The sequence below is a fragment of the Podarcis melisellensis genome (genome assembly GCF_964234715.1).
Source record: "Podarcis melisellensis genome assembly, chromosome: 17".
NCBI lineage: Eukaryota > Metazoa > Chordata > Lepidosauria > Squamata > Lacertidae > Podarcis > Podarcis melisellensis.
Window position 1 is genome coordinate 2,926,370 of NC_138534.1, and position 16,607 is coordinate 2,942,976.

At 45.1% G+C, this 16,607-nt stretch overlaps 1 protein-coding gene across 2 annotated transcripts in view; it reads left to right on the forward strand.

Moving 5' to 3' along the window:
• The window catches only part of MECP2 (methyl-CpG binding protein 2), an 87,368-nt gene extending 81,958 nt beyond the window's left edge, over nt 1-5,410 (forward strand). For both annotated transcript variants that reach the window (XM_081894391.1, XM_081894390.1), the window contains 2 exons: nt 681-1,013; nt 2,792-5,410. In XM_081894391.1, coding sequence (XP_081750517.1) covers nt 681-1,013; nt 2,792-3,851 — 1,393 coding nt within the window. In that variant the 3' untranslated portion in view covers nt 3,852-5,410. The remainder of the gene's footprint in view (nt 1-680; nt 1,014-2,791) is intronic.
• Nucleotides 5,411-16,607: the final 11,197 nt, after the last annotated feature.

A 16,607-nucleotide genomic window follows, 5' to 3' on the forward strand; every position in this document is an offset into this window, starting at 1 on the left:
GTGGGGAGCAAAAAAAACAAACCAACCCTGGTTTTTTAGCAGGGGTGAATGGAGCATCAGCTATATAACCAAGCAGTAAAACATTTTCTGTATGGGGCTGCACTCTTATATGATTTTTTTTTTCACTTTCAAAGATGAATAGAAAGGCAATGATTTAGGGCTGGTGTTTACTGTTTTTGCTCAAAAAAATGTGTCCAGTTCTTCCAATACAGGAGTATGTTGTCCTAAAGAAGGCCTTCCTAGTGCCCAGTACAATGGCTTCATATTAACAATTCAGGAGATGTCTGCAATAAATCTTAGGAATTTTTGAGGCTCAACCCATTAATAGCCCATAATCATTTTGTGCTACACCAGGGTGCTCAAATTTCTTGTTTCTATCTACTGAATCCCCAGTAGACTGAAACTGTGCTCCCAAAAGATGTGATGGGTAGGTGTGCTTTATGGATGAATCGTTCCAGTGCTTTTTTCTTTAAAAATGTTTAGGGGTACTCTCATTTTCCTACTCATATTGAAATACTGCCTCTCAATGAGGCCAAACTTAGATTCACAAAATGTTTAGGGATATGTGTACCCCTGCGCCCCCCCCCCAGAAAAAGAGCACTGACTTCACCCATACATCCTTTATCTATTTTGCTCTGAGGCATACTTAGAACTAATGTGAGCTTTTCTTTCCCTTGCAGGGAAGAAAGATCTGAGGACCAAGACTTACAGAGTCCCAAGGATAAGTCGCCAAAAGCCAAAAAATTCAAAAAGGAGCGGAAAGAGGAAAAGCAGCATGAGCTTGCACAGCCTTCTGCAGAACCAGCTGAAGCAGGCAAGGCAGAGATGTCGGAAGGAGCTGGGACTGCTCCAGCTGTACCCGAAGCCTCTGCATCTCCAAAACAGCGCCGTTCCGTCATCCGGGACCGTGGGCCGATGTATGATGACCCCACCTTGCCGGAAGGCTGGACCCGCAAGCTTAAGCAGAGGAAGTCTGGTCGCTCAGCGGGGAAGTATGACGTCTACCTTATCAAGTGAGTGACAGTGGAGGATGTGTATTGCTCACAACATGTACTGCTTTTCAAGGCTTAAATTGAAATCAGTGCTTAGGTCTAGTTCCAGAATTTGATTTATGCCATGCTTCAGCCCTGGAACATGTGACAAGAAGTGCCTCTGAGCATGTGCAATGCCTTCTTCTCACCAGTAAGTAACATAACTAGTCCCCACACTCTCTGGCCTTCAGGTCTGGGAGCATAACTTGCAGACCATAGCTCTTGCTGAACATTTGCTTGTTGTGAGCTCAACTACGTAGTTGGTACTTTAATTCTATTGAATCCCACAGTGCAAGTGTATGTGCATTTTAACTCCCCTGTACCATTTCAGATTGCAGGTGGAGTTAACGTCATTTCCCCCTTAACATTTACCTTCATTACATTAATAATTTCCTAAAAATGGAAAATTAGTACAGCTGCCAAAGTCTCTAAAAACCTACTAACAGCCTAAGCATACTTTCTGCTTTGTGTTACTTTTGAGAAACTAATTTTGAATCCATGCACTGTATGAAGGGGAAATTTCAGCCATCATCATTAAAAAAGGTAACATTTTTCTTTTTCCTCATGTTTGCCTGAAAGCATTAGAAAGACCACCTGCATCCATTTTCTCATAAAATCTCTGCTCATTCCCCATCATAGGGCTCAAGCACAACTCTATTTGCTCTGCTGCTTCCCTTGAACTGAATCAGACCAAATGGCAATCAGGTTTTCTGTGGAATGTCATTTGTTCTGATTCAGTGGTAAAGAGCGTGTCTTCCAGGGGAAAGCTGCAGAGCAAATGTAAAACTGCTTGGACCTGTGCCTAGAAAGCACAGGATAAGTGGAAAACCGCTCAGACCCATCCTTTTTAGGCATGGGACAAGCGAAAGTGTGGATGAGCCCCTAGTTGCAAGACTAGGATTCTAAGTCTACCATCAGGCTCAGCATATATAGGAAGCTCAAGCCATAATAATTGTATTGTCTGTGCAGACTGGCAGCAATTCTCCAAGGTGCTTCCCAGCTGAAGATGATGTGATAGCACCCAGGACAGTGGCTAGACAGATTTCTCAGTGAGATTCATGAGCAGGGTTATCCCTGTTAACTAGCAGTGGAGACTGGACATCGTTAAATCCAGCAGCTAGCCTTCCTGTGACATTGCACACGAAACACATACACACACACACACCATTTTAGAAGAAGCTAAATTTAACCAGCAGTGATTGGCTATCCACTGTGACAGTCAGGAAACCACTTCCCTCTCCCACTGAATTTAAAGTGGGAGGAAAGAAGGGATAGGCCTGAAATAATAAAGCATCAGATAAACTTTTTTTAATCAGATAATATACCAGGTGTTTGTAGGGAAGAAACCCCAAAACAAAATTAACAAACTAGCTGTCACTCTCCTTCCACCACCACCACCCCACCCCCTCCAGATGCCAGGTACAGAAGCAAAAGTGAGGAGAAACAGAGCCTAGCCTACAGAAAAGCAATCAAACGACCTCACACCCTACTTCTTTCTTAAGTATGTTTGTTACCAATCTGATGGATTTATTGGACACCTCCATAAATGTTGGATTTATTCAGTTAAGTACAGAGCATGTACAAGGTTGTCCACTACAGGGTTTTGTGCACCTTCCTCAAAAGCAGAGACTTTTTCAAGTCAGGAAGTAAACTTGAAGTATGCATTTGTAGTGTAATTCCATTAATTTTCCTTCTGTTCTTCCTCCCCTCTCCCTTTTTCTTTTTGTCCTTTTTCATATCTCCGGCTCTTGCAAATGCAGCCCCCAGGGCAAGGCCTTCCGCTCCAAAGTTGAGCTCATTGCCTATTTTGGAAAGGTGGGGGACACCTCTCTGGATCCTAATGATTTCGATTTCACGGTGACTGGACGTGGCAGTCCGTCACGGCGAGAACAGAAGCCTCCGAAGAAACCCAAAATCACTAAAACGGCTGGCACAGGTCGCGGGCGGGGCCGACCAAAGGGCAGCGGCTCTGCCAAGCCCCGAGGAGCTGCCTCGGAAGGTGTGCAAGTGAAGCGGGTGATTGAAAAGAGTTCTGGAAAACTGCTGGTCAAGATGCCTTTGCAGTCCTCTCCAGCAGGAGCCAAGGCAGAAGGCACTGGTGGGGCCACCACCTCCACACAGGTCATGGTGATCAAGCGTCCTGGGCGCAAGCGGAAATCTGAATCGGACCCCCAGGCTGTGCCTAAGAAACGGGGGCGTAAGCCAGGCAGTGGAGCAGCAGTGGTAGTTGCCGAAGCCAAAAAGAAAGCAGTCAAGGAGCCGGTTGTCCAGGCGGTCCGGGAGACAGTGCTGCCCATCAAGAAGCGCAAGACACGTGAGGCTGTTAGCATAGAGATAGCCAAGCCAAGCCCACCTCCTCCAAGCAACACTGGGGAGCGGAGCCCCAAGGGACAGCGAACGGCTGCCAAGAGCCCAGGGCGCCGCAGCAAGGAAAGCAGTCCTAAAGGGCGGGGTGGCAATGCCGTACCAACCTCTACCCCTTCCTCCTCCCCTGGCAAGAAGGATCAGCACCATCCTCCCCATCAGCCGCCTTCGGAGGCCCAGGGCAGCTCCCCTTCTCAGTCCCCTGAAAGCCCCAAGGACAGCAGGAGCCTTCCAGCTGAGCCCCAGGACTTGAGCAGCAAGAGCTGCAAAGAGGAGAGGGCTCCGGAAAGTGATGGCTGCCCAAAGGAGCCACCTAAGACTCAGCCCAGCGGCACAGCAGTGCCCTACAAACATGAGCGCAAAGACACTGTGTCGTCCTCCGCGGCCTTGCCCCGGCCCACAAACAGGGACGAGGCCGTGGACACCAGGACACCTGTGTCAGAGCGGGTCAGCTGACTTTGAGGGGGGTGAGTGAGCAAGTGAGCGCCAGAGGAAACAAAGAGAGAGACAGGCACTCCCAGCCCCCCACACCCAGATGAGACTCCAGGCAGCTGCTGGGCAGGACTCCCCTTTTCCCCAGAGTGCCCTGGCTTTCAACCATTCAGCTACTCCAAAACTATTCTTCCTCTGTTCCAATCCTTCCCCCATTTTCAATACAGACAAGCACAGTGTGGGGTGCAGAGACATGCCTCCCAGAGCTGGAAGCCACTTTGCACTTTTTCTACAGAATGGGGGCACCCTCTTCTCTCCCCCCACACCCCCACCAGCCCCTTCTGCCATGCTTTGCTGCATATACTACTGACAAGGCAAGCTGTTTGGCAGGAGAGGGGCAGCTCCAAACTCTGGCCTGTCGCCCTGATCCTGCTTGCCCTCCATATTACAGAGGCCTGGTGGACAGATTGTGGGGAGGGTGGGCATGTGTGTATTCCACTCCACCTCCCTAGTGCCATGTAATGTAGTTGTCCAGTCTTAGTTGGATTTCTGTAGTTTTCAGTAGGATGTGTGTGTACACACGAGAGAGAAAGAGATGGGACTGTGGCGTACTGGGGAACCAATATCCCCCTTTTGCCAATTAGACCAGCAGATAGGAAAGTTTTTCTCTCCCCCAAGGACAGTTGTGCTGCTAAGAGACCACTGGGATACTGGGGGCAACTTTGTAAGAATGCCCTCCTTTCCTACGTCTATCCCAAAAGGAGAGGCCTTTTGATTTTGTTGAAGCAATCTGAGTGTGCTGAAGCGTGTACGTGTGTGCGTGTGCTTGTCATATGCTAAGAGTTAAAATGAGATGTTCTTCCAGTTCTTGTCAATGATGTTAGTTTAGGGAACTGTTTGCACTAATGGAGGCCTTTGCCCACCTTCTGTGAGGCAACGGCATGAAAGTGTGTGCCTGTGTGTATTGGAGTGGGACATTTTGATGGAATTCTGGCTGACCTCTCCACCTTAGTTCTGGGGCAGGAAGGTAGCTGAATGTTTCTAAAACTACCTGATCTTCTGTGCTGGGATTGATATGTGGCAGTGGCTTCACCGAGAAGCCTAGTATTTGTCATTTACAAGGACTTCCTTGGCAACCAAGCTCTTCCATGACAGTTGAGGACATCTCACTCCCCAGGGACAGAGAGCTCAGCAGAAGAGTCCCCTTGGGGAGGGGACTTGGTTTCAAATGGATGTCTCCTTTGTTTTGTTTTTCTGTCTGCAGAAGATAGAAGAGGAGGGGTAGGGAAGCATTGACCACTTCAGTGTGCTTATTTTTGTTTTTAACTGCATATGTAGTACAGACAGGATCTGTGCCCCCCTCCATTCTAGGCAGTAGCCAAGTACCCCAAGAACAAGATGGGGGAGTATGGGTCCAAGCCAGCAGTCTGGGCAGGAACTAGAAAGAGTTATCTCTGAAATTGTTGTCACTTTGTGGTGGTGCAAAAGGATTAGAACAAGCCCCATCTTGTTCTGCAGCTCTTTGAGGGCCAAAATAGATATGATTCTGGACCTTCATGATCAGATTTTTATTTATTTATTTTTTTAAAAATACAGTGGTGCCCCGCAAGACGAATGCCTCGCAAGACGGAAAACTCGCTAGACGAAAGAGTTTTCCGTTTTGGAGGTGCTTTGCAAAACGAATTTCCTTTGGGCTTGCTTTGCAAGACGAAAATGTCTTGTGAGTTCCTGCGGGTTTTTTTCCTCCCCCCCCTTTTTCTAAGCTGCTTATCCGCTAAGCCGATAAGCCGCTAAAAGCCGCTAATAGCGCTAATCCGCTAATCCGTCAATGGGCTTGCTTCGCAAGACGGAAAAACCGCTAGACGAAGAGACTACGGATTATTTTCGTCCTGCGAGGCACCACTGTAACTTAAAGCCGCAGGAGGCTCTGCTTTTGATCACAGCAGCAGTGCTGAGGAAGAGGGTATTGAACTCTCTCCTTCTCATCCAACCCCTGTGCTGGTTGTCTTTGGTGCATACACACAATACAGTGGTACCTCTGGATGCAAACAGGATCCGTTCCAAGCCCTGTTCGCATCCTGAGCAGAACGCAACCCGTGTCTGCGCATGCGCGGGTTGTGATTCGCCGCTTCTGCACATGCGCATGACGTCATTTTGAGAGGCTGCGCATGTGTGAGCGGCAAAACCCGAAAGTAACCCATTCCGTTACTTCTGAAATGCTCAACCTGAAGCATATTTAACCCGAGGTACGACTGTACATATAAAGCACATGACTTCCCCAAAGACGCCTGCCCCTAAAAAGAGCCACAATTCCCATCACACTTAACAGGTTAAAGTTCCCAGGATTCTTTTTTTTGGGGGGGTGCACTTTAAATGTTCAATGTGTACACAGCTTAATTCCCATCCCATCCAAGCTGCTATTTTCCCTGCTTGTGAGGGGATACAGGTACCTGCACAGTACTGTCCCCCCCCCCCCCCCACATAAGAGAGGCAGAATTTAGATCAAGAAAATGGCCTTGTGGCCAGTATAGCCACCCTCTCTCTCAGCACCTCTTTTCCAATAAAAATTGGAGCCTCCTGCAGATTCTTGGAATTAAAAATGTTGAAGGATCTTGCTTTAGGCTCTCTGGAGGCATGCCTATTTTGGGCCCTTAGAGAGAGACCTCAGTGTGGAGACAACTGATTTTTATGTTTCCCCTTCTTGCCTAAATATGCACCAGATAAGTAGAGTAAAATTCCTTCCATGTGTGGCAACTGTCAAAAGACTCTCTCCCCCCCCCTTGCACTTATTAAGTATAGATAAAGGGTAATGCACTAGTCATAACTGAGAGACTCCAGGTTCATAGTGGGAGGACCAGTTAGGATTGGGACTACCTTCACTGCAACAGTTTACTGAATTGCTCATTTTTGCTTGGCTTCCTGCGCTGGCACCACAGTCAAAGCCAAATTTTGATTTTTCTTTTCTTCCCATGTATATAACTCAGCAATTGGCAGAAAGGTTGGGATGGCTTCTAATTTTTGTTCTTCTGGGAGAAATCCTGTTCTAGTGATTGGACCGAAGTCTGCTGCTAATCACAGACTCTGGAATATACCCACCTGCACCCACTCTAAGGGTAAGGTACCTAGTCTGAAGGCCAGTTCATCATTCACTTGGATGGAAGTGGCTGTCTGAGGATACTGCTGTGGAAACATGGTAGAAAGTACAAGGAAGTGGGGGAGAAAATGTCTTTGTGATAACTAAAAAAAACCCCCAACAACTTCTCAAAGGGCTTTTCTTTGATTATTCTTTTTAAAGGCACAAATATAATGGGGTGGGTGGGAAATGAACAAGTATTCACCAGGCTATGGGAAACCCGGGGAGGAGAAAATATAGTTCCCTTTGGTCTCAAGTTCTTTGGGGAGGTTTTTTCACCTGAGGCTGCATCTGACAGGTCCAGGATGAATTACTGTCCAGGCTCCAACCTCCAAGTCTGCATGAGAAACCCTCCCTCATTTACTAATTCTTTTGAGTTTTGAAGGGTTTTTCGTAAATAGAGAGCAGAACTTTGCACTTCACTCCACTCCGGGACTGCCACTGGTTTGACATGTTTTGAATCTGCAGTGCACTGCCCCTGGAAATGAATAATTGCAGCTAAGGTTTCCACAGAAGTATCATGGGTGAAGCAGCTAGGCATTGCCGTCCTGAAAAAAACAGGGCAACCTTGGGACTAAATAATGGGCAGAATAAAAATAGTGGTGGCAGCAACCCTTCCTTTCTCAGAATGGGCCTTCTCTGAAATTCCACTCAGTCCAGTGATGACTGAGAGTCAGACTAGGTGGCAGCAAATCTGTATTTGTTAAAATGATTGTGTAAGCAGGGGAGAGATAACATGTGGGCACATGTATGTGCCTCTTCTTTCTCCTTACACACCCTCTCTCTGGCACATACATTTCTCTTCTCAGCTTTCTTCCCAGCTAAGATCTGATTACATGTTGGATCCTATGGGATGGGAGAACAGTGCCTGTGGAGAGGCGGCATGGGGTTGGTAAGCAGGCCCAGGGTGGGTTCAGGTTCCTCCACCTGCTTCATGTGTGCTGTTGTTGCTCTGAAAATTAGACCCACACCTCCTTGTTCTATGCATGGCTGGGGACAGATGTGTTTAAACAAGAAGGTCTGCCACTACCATGTCAGTTTAACCCTGAGAGTGCCCTTGGTCTAAACTCCCTTCAGGTGCAGGCAATTGTTGCATTCCACTACCTTTCTGGGATTCATAACAGCCTCTCTTATGCTGCAAAGTGGAGATCTAGCTTTGCAGGAAACACACCCAGCATTTGGAGCTATCGGGCGGTATGTTTTGCTACCATACCTATGTCTTCTGTAGACTGCCACAGAGAATCAATGTTGCCAACATTAGGCTTTGAAGAGGTCTCTTCGGGCTTTCCTCACTATTTGGCAGAGACCATTTAGAAAACGTGGCTCTTTCTGTCACAGATAGATGTGACTTCACCTCTGTGTTCCAAAATTATCCCAGCTTCAAAAACATGTACAGGTGGCAGACCTCCCAGCTGCTTCTCTCTGTCCAAAAGCAAATTGATTTGTTGAGGCAGGCAATTGCCCTCATGGGAGAAATATTTTATTTCTTTTTGGTTGTTTTTTCATGGAGAGATTGATGCACTTTAAAGTCAAGAGAGAAAAATAGTCTGTCTTCAATGAGCCACAAGCCCATTGCAAACCACATGGTACTGGCAGTGAGGGTAGAAGGGGTTATGAGCCAGTAGCCAACTGGGGAGACTAAACAAAAGCTACAAATAGAGATCCATATATTTTTTAAAAGAAAGCTTCCGTGTACAACTTAATTGAAGTTAGATGTTTTTGGATAGAAAATGTGTCTAGGGGCAAGTGTACATGTTGGAAGATACCAAGCTAGAACAGCAATACCCAGTTCCACACTAGAACCACCCCAATGCCTAATCACATACCACTATCTAGGTTTAAAGAGCTTGCAAAACCATGGAGTATCCTGATCCCATGTGTTCCAGACAAGTGAAAGGATGGCATCTTCATGCCATTATCCTCCCTCTTGGTGTGATGTAGTACTGGAAAAAGAAGAGGGGTAGATTTTTGTCAGTGATGTAAGGCCAAACTTGATGTTGGTGGCAGACCTGGGTTTCTTCCAGACAACTACAAAGTGGCCAGAGCAGGGAGTTTCTTTGCACTGGAGAAACAACAACCCGGAAGAAGGTTATAATCCTGTGTGCCTTTTTCCCTTCTCTCTTTTCTCTCCCTCCCCCCAACTGCTGCAGTTGGCATCCTTTCTGCTGCTCCACTTTGCAGTTGTTTTCACATCTGGGTCTTCCACCAAAAATTTAGTTCAGCCCAAAGAAAAAAGATCTTCAAAGTGCAATGAAAAGTTAATAGTGGGGTGTGAAGTAAGTCCTGGCCTCTCCCCATCCCCACTAACCTAATGATGCTATTGCTGCTGGCTGCTTCTCCCGGAGTGAGTTACACCAGTTGTAGTCTGGCAATCCAGGTCCTCTTATTTACAGGGATAGAGAGTTGTGAGCTCCACCTCTGCTCCCAGCTCTGCCCACTTCCACCCAGCTCAGCCTCAAAGACGAATGTGGATAGTGCCTGGCGTTTGAGAGACTGCGCAAAAGGTTTCTACCTTGTTAGCATTGTGAACCACCCAATGTTTCTGTGTCAAGTGAAAATAAACTTTTCGTCGGTTTCAATTATTATCCAATAATGTGTAGAGTTTAACATTAGGCCTAACTCTTTTGTTTGGGGATTTACTTTCTGTTTGTTTGTTTGTTTGTTTGTTTGTTTGTTTGTGTGTATGTGTGTTGTTTTTTTAAGGCACCCAAGTAGACACAGAAAAAATGTCTAATTTTATATATCTGTATATTGCATTATAAACGAGGGGTTGCTTTTTCCGCTTATTGCACCACTATCAAACAAAAGGACAACATACCAACAAGCAAGGAATGATATGGTCTGTTGAGAATTTATTATATGTTGCTTCTTGACCATTTTTCTTGGTATTTGATATCATAGGACAAGGGGAAATAAAACTGACCCATCAAACCTGCCTGCCAGTAATTTTTCTCCATTACAGAGCTGAACTGCCTTTTAACCCTGGCTGTTTTCCATTTCTGAAAGGGGGTTTCCTCTCTTGTCTCAAGAGAGGAAAACCAACAAGGTGGTTGAGTATAGCCAACATTTTAATTTTTTTGCACTCCGTCAACTTCTAGGGCAGGGCACTCATTTGGGAAAGGAGGGAGGACACAAGGAGGGACTCCAGTTGACCATACAAACCTGTATCCAGTTGGACTTGAATCTTAACAAGCACCATTAGCATGATTTGTCTGTGTCAGTTAATGGCCACTTTTGTAGCAAAATAATTTTGCATGATAGCATTGCTGTTCCTTTTGGTTCTCAGCTGAACCCCCAAGTACTGTTCCTCTAGTCTAGACTCTAGAGCATATCTCTTCCTCCTTACAGAAAACAAAATTCTTGTTAAATTCCACACACAGAGAGGGAGAGCACTCCTCTGGCATCAGGCATGAATTGGCAACACTCCACATACCTCTCCCCCCCCACCAACTGAAAGCATGTCGCACACTCCTTTCCCCCCTCAGTTTAGCAGAAGTCCAGATCTCATTTCCAAAGGCCTTTGGCCGACACAAGTGCTATGTAATTCTCATCTTGCTTACATGCAGAGGTGGCTCCAGAAAGGGGAGCAAAGAATCAAATCTGGAGGTTGAGCTTTCTTTCTCATACTGCAGTCTTTCCAAACAGAAACAAGTCATTTCACAATCTATATTTTTTAATTCAGACAGCGTGGACAGGGAATTATTCGAGTAGGATTTTGCGCTTCCCGTCTTCCTGGCGCTGCCCATGCTTGCATGACTGATAATCTGGGGGCATTAGATTTGCTTTCTAATAAATAATTGTATATAAAGTCTAAAATGTCCAAGTGCTGGTAGCACCAATGATAACGGGACCCTACTGGCATTCATCAGGTCAAAGGCTGAGTCATTTGAAAGCTTGCTAGCACTTCCCTACCCAGATCTCGCCACATCCCACAAGGGACCCTTAGGAAGAGGGCTGGGCAGGACAGTTTGCTCTCTGCCAACTTCCACCTGCAAGTTGCCAAATCAGCAATATTCTGAGGTAGTAGCTTAAATCTGCTGTTCTTCCAAAATAAATATATCTAGACAAGTGCAGATGACACTTCTGGTGGGCGGGGAATGAAGACTATTCTTCCAAAGTGAAGTAGGGAGAGGGGATTTCTCACATAAGGCTTTCTTCCAATCAAGGGCCCAGAGTTCCTTTTCCACGCTCTGCAGGTTGGCCGTGTTTGCTGCAGTTGTGTGTAGCTGCACGAGGAGTAGGTGAACAACCTGGAAATATGTCTCATTTGGGAGGGGGGGTTCGTTGTGAGTGCAAAAAAACAAACCTGGCAAACTCCCTCCTCAATCGTACTGGGGCAGGGGGAAGGATGGGGGCATTCTCTTCTCCTGCTTCCGTTAACTGACATGCCGCTAACAACAAACCAACTTCCTTCTGCTTCACAACTCAGTAGTGATCACCATATGACCAAATAGTACAAGGACTGTTATTAAATGTATGCTGAGTGCTTGCTACCCTGTACAGCTCTTAATCCTCACGTAGCCGACTCTCTCTCTCTCTCTCTCTAGCCAGTGGTGTTTCTCTTTTGGACTCCTTAATTATTATTTTTAAATTCCGGAGACACAATTTTTTGTTGTGGGGGAGGGAGGTTGTATTTCCCTCCTTCCCCCCCCCCTAACCTTTTTTTTTGTGGGGGGAGGTTGCAAAAAAACCCTGTGGTGTTTGGGACTCTAATTGTGTGTAGGGTTTTATCTCCCCACCCTCACTCCCCCCAACCCTGCAGGGGGGGTGTCAAAAAAGGAATGTCGGTGAAAATCTCTGTGTGTGTTTTTTTCTTTATGGTCCACGAGTGTGTATCGTGAACATTTCTGTAAAGTAATTGTTCCAGGCACAAACGCTTTTGAGTGTTTCAGATGTATGTATATATATTTTTAAGGGAGGAAGAGCGTATACTTTACTTTTGTCTTGTCTGTTGGCAGTAAAAAAAGGGGAGGTTAACTGGGGATGTGACAAGCAGAGCGTTTTTAAACAGGCATTCCCAGGGTATTTTGTACAGCTTCTTCTAACAGTCCACCACCATGTGGGCCATGTAGCAAGAGGTGGCTTGATTCCTTCACATGAATATTCATTTGGCTGGGGGTAAACAAACCAGAAGGACCTGGCACCTCAAGGGCAATAAAGGGGAATGCTATGAACCTTTCTGCTAGAATCTGAGGTGCATTTAACATCTTGTCAGAGGGGCTGTATCTAAAGGAGGCCCATTGATTTGTTTTTAATGCCAAATGTTACTAATTCCTATTTCTAGGACAGCAAATACCTAGCCTTAGGGGAATAAAAATATACCAAGAATCCTCCAGATAGAACTGGGTAGGTGTGGGGATTGACAATTTTAGAAATCAAGTTTAAAATGTTTCATTGTTCACTCCTGTGCTCCCACACCCATACTTCTGGATCGCACCTTGCATTTGGTTGATGTGTTTTTGGGACAATTACTTTTAAGAACTATTGAGTAGATTGTTTAATAAATCTTTAAAACGGATTGCTCTTTTTGTAGGTTTTGTGTACAGCCAAAAAAAAAAAAAAGACTGAAAGCACTGACTATATTTAAAAAAGGAAAAAAAGAAATTTATTAAATGAAAATTTGTATTATTTCAGTAAGAAAATAACAAAATCCGTCTGAATGTACATGTATATGTTTAAAGAAATCCACCAACTCCCTCCCTACCCTTGTATCCTATTTATTATATAAAACGTTTGCCTTACAAGAAAGCAGTCCTTTCTTTATGGGTGTTTCTATCTTATTTTGGTTGTTAAAACAAGCAACTTGATTTATCCCCCCCTTCCAATAAAGATACAGTGACAACTGCATTTTTATATATGTAAGGTCATTTAAAAGAAACAAATTCTATTTTTTATGTTAAAAAGAAAGGTTCAGGCCCAGTCTTAGCACTCAGCATGCATTCTACACAGTAATCTAGTTGCATCTCATGTTGGTAAGTACTGTATTCTGTGCTAGAATTGGATTATAAACCTATGTAAATGTTACAGATTTGTTTGAGCCTTTCATTACCAAGGTAGAACTGTTCTGCCCTGCCATTAAAATATAATATTTTTTTCTCTGTTGTGGATGAGGATGTCTTTTAGTTGGTTGCAAAGCGGCCTCTTGTTTGTTTATACTGATGCAGCAGTACATTGTTTCAGGGATTTATATTCTGCTTTTCAAAACATTGTTCCCAAGTTTGAGTTACATAGAACTTTGGACTGAGCAGAAAGGCAGTCTTGGCCAGAGAACACACCCGAATACTTATAAACACAGAATTTGTCACTTTCAGGAAGATCTCTTTCAAATGGCACAAAATGATGACTAAAAAAACAATATACTGACACGAAGAGGGCTTGTACTCTTAATTATATTATATTATATTCCTTTGCAAAGGCATAGCAAACAGTGTCTATTTCTTGTTATAGGAAGTCTCTCTTATAGGGAAATGGTTCTCAGGTTAGTCTCTAAGCTGTGATAGCAGATGGAGTCATAAAACAATTGTGGTGTTGTAGCCAAGTGTGTCAGTGGAGTCCTTGCTGCACTATCAAATGTTCACGGGTGGCTATTTGAGAAATCATGCCCCAGGGTTTGTTAGTTCAGTTGGACTGCTTCACAGGACCAGCCCAATGCATTTTGCTGCCTTAGGCAGAGGATGTCCCCCCCCTCCCCAAATCCCGCCCCCCAAGCCAACTGAACAGAAAGTTGAATCTCACTTCAACAGCCTTAGCATTTGAGAACAGCAGACCATTTCCTGGAAAATTGCAAAATCCACCACCACCCATTTTGCTACTTACAAAGATGGTGGCAAAATAAATTTAATTGAATTCAGCTGTAGCATTGTCCTTCAGGGAAGCTTGTCTTGTACTCTTGATTAAAATAACTGGATAAGAAACCTTAGGAATCCCTTGAACACAGTTTGGAAAACCACTGCCTTAGACCAATGGCACAGCCCAATCAGAACACCAGGTATGGAAAACAATTTTCATTTTTGAAAACTTGCAATGTTTTTCATATTTCCCACATCCGTAAGGACTACCCACCAGCTATTACGTTCCAGAATTTATCTACCTTGGCCTACCATGGTGGGTGGCGGTGGGGGAACCGCAGAACAGCTGCTTACCCAATAAAATGATAACTGTGAGTGTGCGTGTGTGAGAGGGAGAGAGAAACTGTGAACATGGAAGCACCCAGTAGTGGGAGCAAGAGGTGGTTTTGCACCACTATCCCAGCAACAGTGCCAAACCCCCCCCCCCCATGTGCAGGCCTGTATTTTACTTTTACTTTTTGCTAAAGAATATATAGGTGAAATGAAAGGGGTCATCTCAGGTATACTACCAGAATGGTGATGAACATACCTCCCTTATGATATCTCCCCCACTTTTTTAACCCCTCAACTGATTATCAGATTCAGAATTATCTGTGGGTTTAGTAAGATGGGAATACACTTGAATGTATGGATGGCCAACATGATGCCCTCCAGCTGTTCCTGGACTACAGCTCCAATAATCCCTGAGCAGAGACCATGGTGGTTGGAGGCTGCTGGAGGTTGGAGTCCAACAGCATATGGAGAGCATCATGTTGGTATCCCTACTTTAACAAATACTAGTATTCATAACCTGACTGAGGGTTAGAAGTCCCCATGGTCTATGGGTGGATAACAGCTCTAAAATAAAATTATTACAGTCAGATCTCGGTTGTCTAAAATAATCCGTTCCAGAAGCCCGTTATGCTTCCGAAATGGAGCCTAAACGTTCCAAAGTGGAGGCATTCGGGGACTGAGGTTTGACTGTATACAGGGGTTGCCAACCTTTTTTGTCTAGTGGGCACATTTTGGATTTGGGGAGTGCTTCGGTGCCAGTCACAAAATGGCTCCCATGGAGAGCACAGCATAACACAAAAAAAGAGAGACCACACCAGACAACCTTATGTTTGTCATAGGAAGTCACCTGTGTCCTGATTGTGGTGATCACACAATACTGATTACACACAGAGATGGTGTTGCTGCAACATTTCTCATTTTCAGTAAAAAAATAAATGAAGTGGCCATATTACACCTGTTGCAGGAAAAATCCGAGGGCTCTCTTGGACAAAACAAAGACACCAACCAGGATAACTTGGAGCAAAGCAGCAGCCTGTAGGCTTGGCCTTTATTGAACTGTTGCAACAGGGTATTCCCCTCACTTGCAGGAGAGAGGAAAGACCCAGAAGAATAGTGTGCAAGGTCTTATAAAAACTTTTGAAATTTCCCTCCTCTAGGTCTAGCCCACCCCCAGAGACATCATGCATACATTACAGAAAGGAGGGGTTGAGGGAGGAGTTGTGGTGGTAACATCATGCATACATTACAGAAAGGAGGGGTTGAGGGAGGAGTTGTGGTGGTAACATCATGCATACATTACAGAAAGGAGGGGTTGGGGGAGGCATACATTACAGAAAGGAGGGACTGAGGGAGGAGTTGGTGGTAACCTGAGTGTCTTGTCACCTGGCTGGTTCCTCCCTTCCCCCTCCCCCTGAGTCACTTCCAGGAACTTCCAGTTTCCTGCCCCCTGAGGGAAGATCTGATCAGTGTCCTTTGTTTCAGTCCATGTTGAATCCACTCCCATATGCAAGTTCTTTGTGATCTTGATTGTCTTCTGTCTGGGATCATCAGGGTTGGCATGGGCAGGGCTCCTGTGTATGTGCTGAGACAGTGAAGGGACCATGGCTGACCAGGACCAAGTCACCCCCCTTTGTTAGTTCCTGTCATATGGAGTAAAATAAAATGGAACAGTGCAAATCCGATGTATGGTTGATTTTCTATGAATTTATAACAGAAATGTGGCGTATGTAGTGTGTGAGTGTGTAGTCTATACAAACAGAATTATTGGGGTGGGGGGTTCCTGCTACAGTTCCCCCCTTCGGAGATAAGATTGCAAAGGTGTTTACTTTGCAATCCTTTTCTCCGCACAATTTAAGGTGGTAAATATTAACCTGCTATTCTCCGTCCCAGATGCGTGTGTCCATGTGAACTTGAAAGGGACTTGGATGTCATGCTTCTTAAGGATATTTGTTATAGAAATATAACAGTGTAACAGTGCACATAGTTAGACACAGGATATCACGTAAAATTAATATTTTGTTGCTCAGTTACTTGTGGTATTTTAGCACCTTGGAATAAATATTTTCTCAATAGTGACGTATGCTTTACATTTAGCAGGAAGGTCCACTAATGACTGAAAGATGCAGTTTGCTTTGCCCCCCCCCCCACCATTTTTGTGTTCTAAGGTGTCAAGGTAGCTCTTCTGTGGTCTCATACCGGCCTGGTGTAACAGTAGTAGCAATCCCTGGTGAATCCCCTTAGGGCTTTCATATTAACCATGTTGCCTGGCACTCACCACAGCTGGCACAGGTTTGGGCACGCCAGGAGTGAAATGTCCTCGCCTGGCCATTCTATGGGATTTTATTATTATTGGCTATGGTCTTGCAGTCATGGGAAGTTGCTCACTTGCACTTAAAGGACCAAAAAGCTAATTGCAGCCTGGATACACTTGCCCAATTCAAACTGAGTCCAATTTGAATTTGTCTTGCCCCATGGTTCTCAACTCTTCAAACCAATCTGTTAAAAGAAAACCATTCTTAAAAGGGC